At 34.8% G+C, this 12,064-nt stretch overlaps 1 protein-coding gene across 3 annotated transcripts in view; it reads left to right on the top strand.

The window, feature by feature from the left end:
* Window positions 1-12,064, top strand: part of adgra1b (adhesion G protein-coupled receptor A1b) — a 130,680-nt gene that overhangs the window by 53,114 nt on the left and 65,502 nt on the right. For all 3 annotated transcript variants that reach the window (XM_088635009.1, XM_088635007.1, XM_088635008.1), the window contains exons 8-12: window positions 2,410-2,574; window positions 3,482-3,680; window positions 4,665-4,814; window positions 5,941-6,102; window positions 7,991-8,212. In XM_088635009.1, coding sequence (XP_088491135.1) covers window positions 2,410-2,574; window positions 3,482-3,680; window positions 4,665-4,814; window positions 5,941-6,102; window positions 7,991-8,212 — 898 coding nt within the window. The remainder of the gene's footprint in view (window positions 1-2,409; window positions 2,575-3,481; window positions 3,681-4,664; window positions 4,815-5,940; window positions 6,103-7,990; window positions 8,213-12,064) is intronic.

Here is a 12,064-nt window from a genome sequence, read left to right as displayed (position 1 = left end):
TGTGTGACATCATCTTCAATCAGCTTCTCAACCAATCAGAACTAATCTTATTCAGTATATAACATGGAGGTTTTCAGAAGGAAGGGGCCTTTTTTGTTTGACTTAGGTCCTGCTTGGCTTAGCTTGGGTTTTGTTTCGCTTTTGGTTTTTGCTTCGGCTTTGTTGGTTTGTTGTTTTGCTTTGTGTGTATGTATTTTCGTATAGCTTCGGCTTTTGTTGGTTTCTGTTCTCCTTGTACTTTCGTTTGTTTGTGTTTATCGTTTATTTTGCCATTACCTTGCCCAAACTTGTTATATGTTCAACCTCTGTGTTCTTTTGTACCCGGTTACTTGTGTCTACTCTCGTTTTCCCTTATTTGTATTCGTAATTCACTTGTTTATTTGTGTGAACTTTTGTGTATTGAGTAGTTTAGGTTGTTGGGTACACTTTACACACGTAGTTGATTCTTGTATTAGTCACACTAGTTTAGTATGGGTGAGTGCCGTTTGTCTTGTATGGTTTTGGGTAGTTAGTGGAGGTTAGCTAGGGTGTATGGAGACGCCGAAGACCGTGTGTTTTAGGTTTTCTTTTGTAGTTAGGTCAGCTTTCCCTCACTTTCTAAACCAGCTCCATTTTGTTTGTAATTTTCTTTTCTTTGGCACCACTCTAGTTCCCTTACCCTGTGTGTAATTGTGTCCTATTTTGTACCAGTCACTTATTCACCTTAAAATAATCACCAACCCTTGTTATCACGCTTCCTAGTGCCTCACCAAAACCCACCTGCATCCAAAAATTATCCTAAATGTTACCCCCTACCCCTAAACCCTTGGGGTTGTAACACCTTGCATACAAGGTTGAGAACGTATGTGTATTGACTATTAATGTGTGACACTTGTACCTTCCTTTATACAGTACAGTATGCGCTTATGATGTTAGAGATTATTGGCATATATTCTGACTATAAAGTATGTAACAATTTTGTGGATAACTGGCATTATATAAGAATTCTTTGTTATGAATACCAACTGGAAATGTGCATGTTTCATGGTATTTTAAGAAGGTGCAGTACTGTGAATGACTTGTTTAATGTGAAAAGGCTATGTTTGTCAGAGTTTAAGTTATGGACTTGCTAAGTAAACTAATGTCTATTGAAAAAAATATTCATGGTAACAGTAAGTGACAAATGTTACTTTCTGTATACGAATATTATTTGTGTGTTTTGTGGAATTCATAGCCTGATAGCTTTCAATAAAATTATTTAAATTGTAGGTTATATATAATTGCAAATGTTGCCTACATCTACAGAGTTTTAATGACTATGGATTCGAAAAACCTATAACCTTCAAGACATATTGCAGAAAAGTGTCTGGTCCTGTTTCTACTGCAAATATTTCACTTTCAACTTCTAAACAAGTGCCTTAGCATTTGGCACAAGCTTTTGAAATAAAGAATACATAGTAGCTTTTTATAAGGAGATGTTTAGATGACATTATTAGTGATATTATAATACACATTGAATGATATGTAATGATATAATGTGAACTAGTGCTTTGTATGTAGCTAAATACATTTCATAAGAAAATGTTCTTAACTTAGATTCTTTAATCTTGCAATTCCTGCACTTCACCTCAGGCACAATAACAGGCACTTTGTTATATCAAATAGTATAAAGCAACTAATCATTTTACGGTAAAAGATGAAAGTGCTATAAATTTACTGTCACTTATAATTTAAATGTCAAGGAAGCTGTACAAAACTGAACATTCCTGAAGGCCACGATTAAAAACAGAATTAAAAATGTTCCAACTATATGTACTGCCGCAATGATGTATTTTCACATAAATGCTGGTAAATGGAAAAGCAAAATTTATTTTCTATTGCTAACCAAGGACACATTAAGATGACGCAGGATTCCATCCTATAAAATGTAACTGCAGTTATACACTATAGCAGATCTATTGATGTTTAGCCAGCAGGGCTTGTACTGGAATTTTCCCCTGGTGATGTTCAGGGTACAGAATGAGAAAATAAAAAAACCCTTCCATGTTGCTAACCCAAAAATGTCAGTATGATAGACGTAGCACATAGAAAGACAAATCAAAGTGGGAAAGTGGGAATAATGCCTAGAAATAGTAGGTATTTGCATGACCCTGCACCTGATCTAGCAGCTGAGTTTTCTTTAGTGTCTGTTCTGAATTCATATATATACTGTATAGATTTGTCCTTGAAGACAATTAGAGTCACCATTTAATGCTAGATAAGGTTTTTTTTATTCATAGGTTTCACAAGACAGTACCTTCAGCGAAATATTTATTAATATATTATACAATGGCCATGGCATCCAGAAAGGTTATGAAAAGTTTTTTTTTTTAATTTAGAAAGAAAAACAGTCCACCTTTTAAGAATATTGTTTGTTCAAACATCCTTTAGTGAGGTGATACTTTCCAACATTGACGTCGCTGCTTCTGGGGACTGGGAGTGTCAGGTCTCCAGCTCTCGAGGAAACAGCACAAAGATGATGGAGATTGTAGTCCTGGAGATGTCGGCACCATACTGCCCTGCTGAGCGGGTTACTAACAACAAAGGAGACTTTCGGTAAGCATGTGCAGACAACCATCTCATTGAAAAGAAGCTGAATAGATTTAAACTGTCCCATATTAACCATCCTTGGATACGGCTTCCAAGGTCCTTCATTTAAACAGTCATTAACATCTACAGTATGCAATTATTTTAAAAATGTTAGGAAAATGTTTGTCTCCTAAAAAATCCTACCAAATCTCCTTAATGACCATACTCTCCGAAGCATTTATAATGTTTTCACTGTTTACTGCACAGTAACATGGCACTGAACAGGACTGTTTTGTTTTCAAAATAGAGAGCAGTAATGATGTGGAAAATTAGTCCTTTGTCTAGGAAAGTTGGTGTCATAAATAAGCAACATTCTTACAATTCTGGAAGTAAAAGCTATAGACATGCACAGAACATGGTAAAGCAATGTAAAAGGTATTTTAAATCTCACAAAGGTAAATTTTTAAAATTATGAAAATGTTTACTTTTGTTAAATCTTGTTGCTATTTTATATTCAGGTCAAATTTAGTTGTTAAATATGCTTACATTATATGTATTTGCTTGCATATACACAATGTATACTGTACATGCTTTAGAGTTCTTTGGAATTTGTGTATTTTGTGTTTATTTTGTCAGGAGAGCCATTCTCAAAGTATTTCTTGTTTCTGTTATTATTGTTCCGCCCTGGTTGAACAGGTCAATGGCACAGATTACATAATAAGCAAAGGAAGCATAAAGCAGATCAGAGATTTCCACTTCCACAGGGCCTGTTGTACTCACAGATTTGTGAACGTGAATTAAATATTAAGATTAAAACCATATGTGATTAAAAGTTTTTTTGAGTGTTGCAAGGAACCTAATAGTCTTATTTTATTCTGGATTATTTTTTAATGAATGTTATTGCTATTAAGTGCATATCTTTCTATTCTGGTAGGTGGCCAAAGACTCTGGCTGGAATAATCGCATTCCTGCCCTGCATACAGTATCCATTTGGCTCCAGCTCATACTCTAGAAGTTTGAAAGAGAAGAAATCGTTGCGGAGGTGTGACAGAACAGGACGTTGGGCTGAAGGGGATTACTCACAATGCCCCTATGCCAGTGAAGTAACCCGAGTGCTCCATGAATTTAGCCAGGTACTGTACATAAACTTTTCAGACATTAATTTGTAAATTTTCAAACATCTTTGTTTTTCGTGAAAATCGCTTCCTTGAAACCAAAAACCACACCACTTGGGTAATCAGTTTCTCACTTCATATTATTCACTTAGCTTTAGGCCTGCATCTAATAATGTTCACCAACATAACTGCAGGCCTTTAGCTTCTCTTGAATCAACTTTCATTATGTCTGATGACTTTGTAATTGGCAACCATCTCACAGATTGACCTGTGACACGGTCTTTTCCATCCCATTATCTTTTACGTTTTGATATTCGCAGTGACATGCTGCATTTCACACAATATTGGAGCATAGTTTTTTAGGGATGACACACTGGAGACTGTAAAGTTAAGTACTTCATCTACTGAAAGTACAAGATCTCTGAGAAGAATGCTTCAAATTCAAGTGGTAAAATGTAGATGTTTAACAATTTCTGTCATGTGATATGTTCTATATTGTATTTAGTAATACATCCAAACTGATATTCCAGGAAGTGTGATGAGCTGCCATCATGAGTCCGTCTTTATCTCCAAACTGATGGCAGCTAACAATAGAAACTGAGGGTAACTTGAAGTATTGACTTCACGATCATTGCAAGAATGCCTTAGTGAAATTTGTAACAGAAAATATACAAATTTCATCCAAATTGGAGATTTGGCTCAAGTGGACAGTGTTCCACATGTCATATTTGAAGCAGACTGACACTTACACAATAGGAAAGATACAGTACATCTTCAAGATAAGAATCAAACATGTACCAAGTGCAAAAAACCCTTATAGGTTATCAGATGTTTCTGTGGGTATTTTGGGTGTGCTTTAGAAGAGATAGTGTACATTGTTTGCAAAACACAGTATTTTCATATGTCAGACTATGCCGTCAGCAGTCAGATTGTCATATCAAGTTGAGCTCCATTGATTTACAGTAATACTACCGTTTTAAAGTGATTGCACTTTAATTTCAGATGCCAATCAATGCCACCAACGCCCGTGCCTCTGCACAGCAGCTCTCAGCTTATACAAGTGGAGCAGCACACTTTGTGGATATGATGGATGTTATCTTTGTGGCTCGTATTCTTGAGAAGCTGATTGGTTATGTGGGCCAGATCAAAGATGTATGGTATTTTAATCCCTTTTGAGATAATTTAGTGTTTTCACTCATTGCTTCTTCTATTTGTATTTTTATTTTACAAAGTATTTTACCACATATGGCTCGTGAAATAAAGTTGTTTGGGGTATTTTTTCTGCAGTTCATCTGTGGTTCAGATGAAAAGCACATATGCTTAGATTTTGTATATTTTACCCTGGAAAGACTCCAGACTTTATTTTAAAATTTTAGGTTTCATGTGCTAATTTTAGGATCGTCCATCAGTGCAGAGATCTAGTAACTTACAATTTAGGGAAACAGTATATATTGTTAACAGTTATTTTTGGTTTGGCATTATTTGTTCCTGTATACATTAGATGTTTTTAAATGCTGCTTCTGCAAAGTCCTGAATGCCAAAAATAGGCTTCCCTCCTGTAGTTTCAGATTCTAAATGGTTTTAATTAACCAAAGGGAATAATGTAGTGTTCGCTCAAAAAAGCAGCCATGAGCTCTTGCTGAAGAAGGCTGTTTATATTACATTCATGACATAGGAAGTAAGCTTTCTTAACCTGGTACATTCATGTTTGTTTTGGATATATTTGAAAAGACTGCAAAGCTGCATTTCTTCGCAAATGGTCAGGAGCCACAGAAACCTGGAGGACAGATAAAGGAAGCAAATTTTATGCTAAATTCTGCACAGTTTTTTTTGCAAAAGAGAAAGCAAACAAAATCTTATTTTGTGTTAAGAAGGGCTGAAGGCTTTGGAAATGTTTTCTTTCAAAATAAAGAGATGTATAAATATAAGCATTATTAAGTATCTTTAAATAAATATTTCTTCTGGAAATGCCTGCTGGCAATTTTCTTCAGTCATAAAACAAATGTGTGAATTATTTTGGATGTGTTTTGTAACAAGACATACAGTATGCTAGTACTGTATATGCTCTATTTGCATTTAATGGGGCTGAAATATGCCTGAATTCTGTGGAAGGCACTGACGTACCATATTTAAACCATTTTCTTAAAAAGTAATTATGTGGTATCAAACACTGTATCTAAATTAAATCTTAATAAAAATGATTGTCCTTGCATAATCATGCAAGACAAAAACAGCATAAAATGTAATGTATTTTAATGTCAACCCCTTTGTTTTGCAGCTAGAAGACTATATATCGGATATTGCTAGTAATATGATGTTCGTGGATGAGCACATATTATGGATGGCACAGAATGAAGCAAAGGCTTGCACTCGTATTGTACAAAGTGTGGAAAAAATTGCAGATCTGGTCCTTACTAGCAATACACAGGTTATTTCAAAGGTATATTAATTACCACTGATCTTTTATCATGCCATTCTTTTCTTTTTCTCTCTGTCGCAAAGCACCAAGTTTTGAAATCTGCCTAGAAAGCAATGTTTTATGCATACACCACTGATTTTGAATGGAGTCAGAAATCCTCTAGGAAAAAGTAAAATAAAATATTACTTTTGGGACCAGAAGGCAAGATTGATAAAATGTAGACATATGGGTAAAGGGCTATAAAAATGCAGTTTTGCATTTATTTTTTACCAGATGTTACCTAGAGTGTTTGTTTTCTCAAAAGGCTACATAATGAGGGGGGACATTTTATAGTGTCAATTAGAATATAACTCTTCTAATGTAAGGGGGGTTGTATTATTAATTAATGATTATTCATTTGGAGATTCTCTATTTAAAACAAAGAACAGGAGTTGATATCTTTTAAAAAATACCCCTCTTTGTCTTCATAGCTTTTGCAAGAAAAATAAAGAAATATTTTTTTGTAATTGCAAGCAAATAATATTAAAATACTAAACTTCAAGCAATTTAAAGGTGATTTCTAAATAGTTAAACCTCTCATTTTTTAGTTACTAAATTATTTTTAGTGGGAATTCTACACAGTTTACAATCCTTGTAATATTTATTGTTTTAGCATCGGCTTATAGTAAACAATTAATTTAAAAAAAATTAGAAACATTTTAATAAGATACATCAATGCACCAAAAAAAACATCACTCTATGCACGTGTTTCTGGATATAGATTTTTGGTTGATTTTGGTGTTGTGTGGGTTAGTATTTGTACATAAGCACTAAATCACCTTAGCAGTGAGTGAACCAGGAGCAGCTGATGAGGTGATTTAGCAAGTTGATAGTAAGCGTTGGTGAAGATCAAGAAAGAAAAACACTAAAAAGTGTCAGTATGCCAAGGTCATCAAGAGAACACCTCCTTTGTTTAATCAAGGGAGTTAATCAAGATGGGATGATATGTGACATCTAGGACACAGAAAGGACTGAAAAGACACATGCTTGTCCAGGCTCAGCAAGAGGAATGGGACAGTCGTGCAAGGCAACATCAGTGCCCTTGCGCAAAGCATGCATCGCACATTTAAAGATTGTGTTGACAAGGTGGCCCCACACTACTTATCTGTGATTCTCACAGCAGACACTCTGTTCATCAGCTTAGTTGATTAATGTTAATCAGGATAAGTTTACCTTTATCAGTGTCAGTACACTACAAACAAGATTTTCATTTTCTTTATGATAACTAAGTGAATTTGTTGCAGTTGTAAGTGATGAGTTTCTTTTATTGCTCAGTATACTGCCTATTCCTCAGCACAATAGTAGGTTGCTTTCAATGCCATTGAACTAGGCTGCTTTATCAAAACATACTCATCAGACAAACGTCTGTGTCTATTAATTAACGTTTAACATCTTAGGCTTCTGCTGCATTATCACATGTGAGCTCTGACAAAGGTTTTTTTATTGTATAATGTATGCCTTCTTCTTTACTTGTAATCAAGTGAGTTTGAGCTACCGTGCAGTAAAATAAGGCAAACTACACTATGGAGAATCGGGTTATGTATTAATGTATTCATTTTAAATGCTAATTTGCAGTTGAATGTATTAGTACTTGCTTCATTAGACAATTCCCAATGGTAACCTTAAAGCATATAACAATTTTTCTTTTTCCATTAAGTGCAAATATTACCTGTTTCAACAGAATACAAAACTGAGCAGTTTTATTCATGTAATTAGCATGAACTGAACTGGTCATTAAGGATAAACTACATTCAAAAGCAATGACAAGTGCTCTTTCATTGGCCAAATAAAGAAGGTGAGGGAGAGCATGAAATAAGTTTTCTTTTTTGTCATTGATAAAGGCCTTGTTTTCCTCTCATGTTTTCCCAAGGTTTCTTCTAATATAGCTCTGGAGGCCTTCATGATCAAGCCTGCGAGCTTCACAGGCATGACGTGCATCGCATTCCAGAAAGCGCCTCCATCTTCAGACAGAGCAGTGGCCCATGATGTGGGCAGGCAGGACTGGGAGGCAGGCTATGGGGCAGAATCACTGCTGAATTTCAAATGCAACACAGCCAACCTCAGCAGTTCTCTGGTGAATTTCCCAGTGAAGGTAGGGGTAAATCTATGCTAAATGAAAAATGTCAAGGCTCTTTATATTTAACTACACCTGACAGTTTAAAACAGCAGACTAATTGCAGTCAGCTACTGAATATATGCAAAATAACTGTACCCTGATTTTTTCTCAAATATTTACCGTGGAGTAACAAAATCCCAGGGTTTGCTTGGGCTGCATAGTTTACTTACATAGTTGTTAAGTAAAGAAAGTCACTGAAAGGAGTGGTAATTTTATTAGTTTGTATTTTAATCTGCTTTTACTTCAAACTTTCTTAGTTTTTCAGATGGTATAAGTAGACTTTTCAAAGGGATGTGTGGTACAATTTACAAGTTTATACAAAAGCAAATATAATCTCAGAATCAGTCCTTTTCAGGGTCTGAAAATGCATTTAATATTGTGTTTAAATGCTTTTCTACTGTGTGCATGGGTTTGTTGTATCTATCATGTGCCTTCTGCAATATGTATTAAATCAACAGCACCATGAACACTCTTGTCAGTAGTATAGTAAGTGTTTGGGTGATTAATATGCAGGTCTGAAACCTCCCTCTATTCTGCAAATGCTTCTGTTAATTTTCTTTCCTTTCTTTTCTTTGTTGGGTACCCAGAAGGATTTTTTCGTCGGAAATACACATTTACAGATAACGCAAGAGTGTTATCAATCTGAAGCAGGCTTTTCTTGCCTTGCATTCTCTATTATTTTGTGAAATACTTCAGAGGATTCAAAATGGTCCAGACTAAGTAGCGGAAGATTATTGGGGTAGTTTGTGTAAATCGCCACACAAGGAGTGTAAACAAAGCACCCATGAGCGATTTAGATTTCTCTTACATATTTGTCAGACTCAGCAGTCTTGCATAAAGTATGTCCCGACAAATAACTGTTTTTTGTGCCCTACTTTACATATGTATAGTAAAGATCATGCTTATTGTTGAAATGGTATTGGCTTTTTTATATCTGTTGATAACCTGACAAAGGTCAGAAATGTGTTATTCCATTTCGCTACATAACCTTCAAGTCAAGATATGATTTGGTGAAAAAGAGAATGTTTTAGCATTTCTTGACACTAAAAATCTGGTGACTTAGGCTCACAGTCAATACCTTCAGCATTTCATTCATTCAGCTATGGGCCCTCTCAAAGTGCTGAATTAGTATACAGAAGCTTTAAATGGATATTGTTTTTCTAGGGGTTTTATTGTTTAAATATGAGGCAAAGAAAGTGTTAATGACTTAATTTCACTTTTAAAGAATGTCAGTGATTTTCTTTAAACACAACCTTTTTTGTAGCGCACAAAATTACAAATGAAATGCATAGAACGATTCCAAAGACGTATATTGCTGTAAACAAAAGAGGTGCCAATTAGAGTACTTTCACCAGGCAACTATTAGAAGTCTGACAGTAGAAAAGGTTACAACAGTGGGAAGGTGCATGGGAAATGGGCTTGATACTGGAGCTCAAGGGAAGAGCCATATTGTGCTACTTGAACACAAACTGCTAGAGCAGAACTAGTTATTACATGCTGATTTTATCTTATCAGGACAGACAGTAGTTTGTGCTGAAGGACTTGATGCCAGAAATTTAAGTATGCCTTATGTTTATTTCTTGGAAATAATGCCAAATGCAGACGTCTGAGCCCCTCTATCTCAGCAGGATTCTGGACCTCCCTACAGCATGGCCCACGCTGTAATGGAGCGGGGAGCTAGAAAGGCTATGTCTATGGCTTGGATCACCCTCTGCGCGCGTTCTTATAATTTGCGTTTCCTTTTTTACTGCTTCTGTCACCATTTTTTTTTGTCTATGGCTTTGCCAGGTTAAACTGGAATTATGCATCGTGTGCAGGCTTGCTGTGGATAGAATTGGCCTTGTAATTCAAAGACAGTTACCCGCAGAGCTGTAAGGCAGTTGCCACCAAAAGAAACTGTTACATCCATTAAACACAGGAAAGGTTTTATTCAAAACATCTTGACCTTTACAAAAAATTGACAGGTGGTCTTCTGTCATATAACTGAGCAAAAACACAATCTCAAGAAATGTTATTTAAGAACAAAAATAATCTATGATTTACCTGAACACTAAACTGTACATCTTTAAATAACCTTCATAATAGTGTCTTCTTTTGTATTCAGTCTTATTTTTTGTACGATCTCTTTCAGATCTTGCATTTAGGTTTGACCACTGTGTACAGTTCCTCTCCATTATTTGCAGTCTGAATCTGAACATAATTATTAAATGTTAATACAAATCATTACAGCTTCTTTCATTAACTTTTCATTGTTGTGGTAGCTTGGAAGACTAATATACAGTCACCTGCCATTTAGCATAAAAAGCTAATACTCAGTAATGATAATTAGCAAGTGATAATATGTTTGCCTTGATAAGAAAACCTAGTAAAGACTTTGATTCAGTAAAACTAGTAAAAAGGGGAAGTTTTTTAAGTTCCTTAAGTTCAAGCGTATACAATATTCAGACTCTGAACATCTGCTAATGCTCTGTCCCAAAGTGACAGTTAAACAAATTGCTCTCATTTTTCTTTCATTTAATGCTAGCCACATATTCAGACTGTTTTGTTCCTAAATAGATATTATGTCACATACCTGATTCACTTTGATCATGTCCGTAGGAGAAAATCATTGCAAATTAAATCACCTCTATTTGAAATTACTGTCATTTGGTTATAGTGTAATATTTGTTTTCCCCAATTTTCAGTTTTCTATGGGTACATAATTATAGCATACTTACATTTCAACAATAGCATTACCTAGGAAGCATAGAATTCATTGTTTTTATATTCGGCTATGTTTTGCACATGTAATTGCAAAAGAAGAGATAAACTAGAAATAAACATTGAAAAAGTAGGTGAATGTTAGTGGTATTCATCATAAAGTACAAAGGAACCAGGTGGCTTCCTGAATCAAGGAATAGTATTCCCAACATTTTTACAAACCTGTTTAAGCAGTCTAATTTCAGTTCACTGACACTTTTGACTATCTTTTCATCACATACCTAAATATTAAAAAGTAATTATGTGAATAATATGAATGTTTAATAGAAAAATGATTTAAATTTACTTAAAATCCATTCACAAATGATTGAGACTGGCTATTCAATATAATTAATGTAGGAATAAGTAAAGATTAATTGCATCTATGCCACCTAAAATAGTTGTTTAATACTGTATGGTCAGATTTTCACAGATTCAAGTACATTTACACTGCTTCTATCAATATAGAATTATAACCAAACAAATCCAAAATGTGTACATTAAAATGTGTATTAAGATTAAATGTTTTTGTTAAGTATTTTACATGGAATATATCCAATATAATAACAAATGCCATCAGAAAAAAAATATGATGAAGCTCTTAAATATAACTTACACTATTGTGATGTTGATAAGAGTTAGTATTTAAGGGGGTCAAGCACAAAAAGAAGAACAGCCTGAAGGAAGTCTTAATATCAGTTCTTTCAGATATCATTAAGTTGTTTTCTTCCATGGTAGTACACTATTGCTTTTTATGACAGTATGTCAGAATAGACATCAATACAACATACTGTATGTACACCGTAGTGTGAAAACATACAAAACTATATAGGGTTAATGTGTGGTGCATATGCAATCCTACAAAACAAAAGTCCTGGAAAATTGTCAATATAGGTAAATTAACTGTTGTCTTATTCTATTGATGGTCTTAATATACAATCAGTGCAATTGATGTAAAAGAACTGTACAATAGGAGATCCTTAGAGGTGGGAGACAATGACAGCAATACTGGGGTCTCCGTTATCCTCTCAAACACATCCCGTCATCTACATATCAAGCATCCTCTTTCGGGAACCATCTGGCCATTTC

The sequence above is a fragment of the Lepisosteus platostomus genome, chromosome 6, assembly GCF_059453375.1.
Source record: "Lepisosteus platostomus isolate fLepPlt1 chromosome 6, fLepPlt1.hap1, whole genome shotgun sequence".
NCBI lineage: Eukaryota > Metazoa > Chordata > Actinopteri > Semionotiformes > Lepisosteidae > Lepisosteus > Lepisosteus platostomus.
Note: the sequence above shows the minus strand (reverse complement) of the source record. Positions and strands in the feature narration are given on the sequence as shown.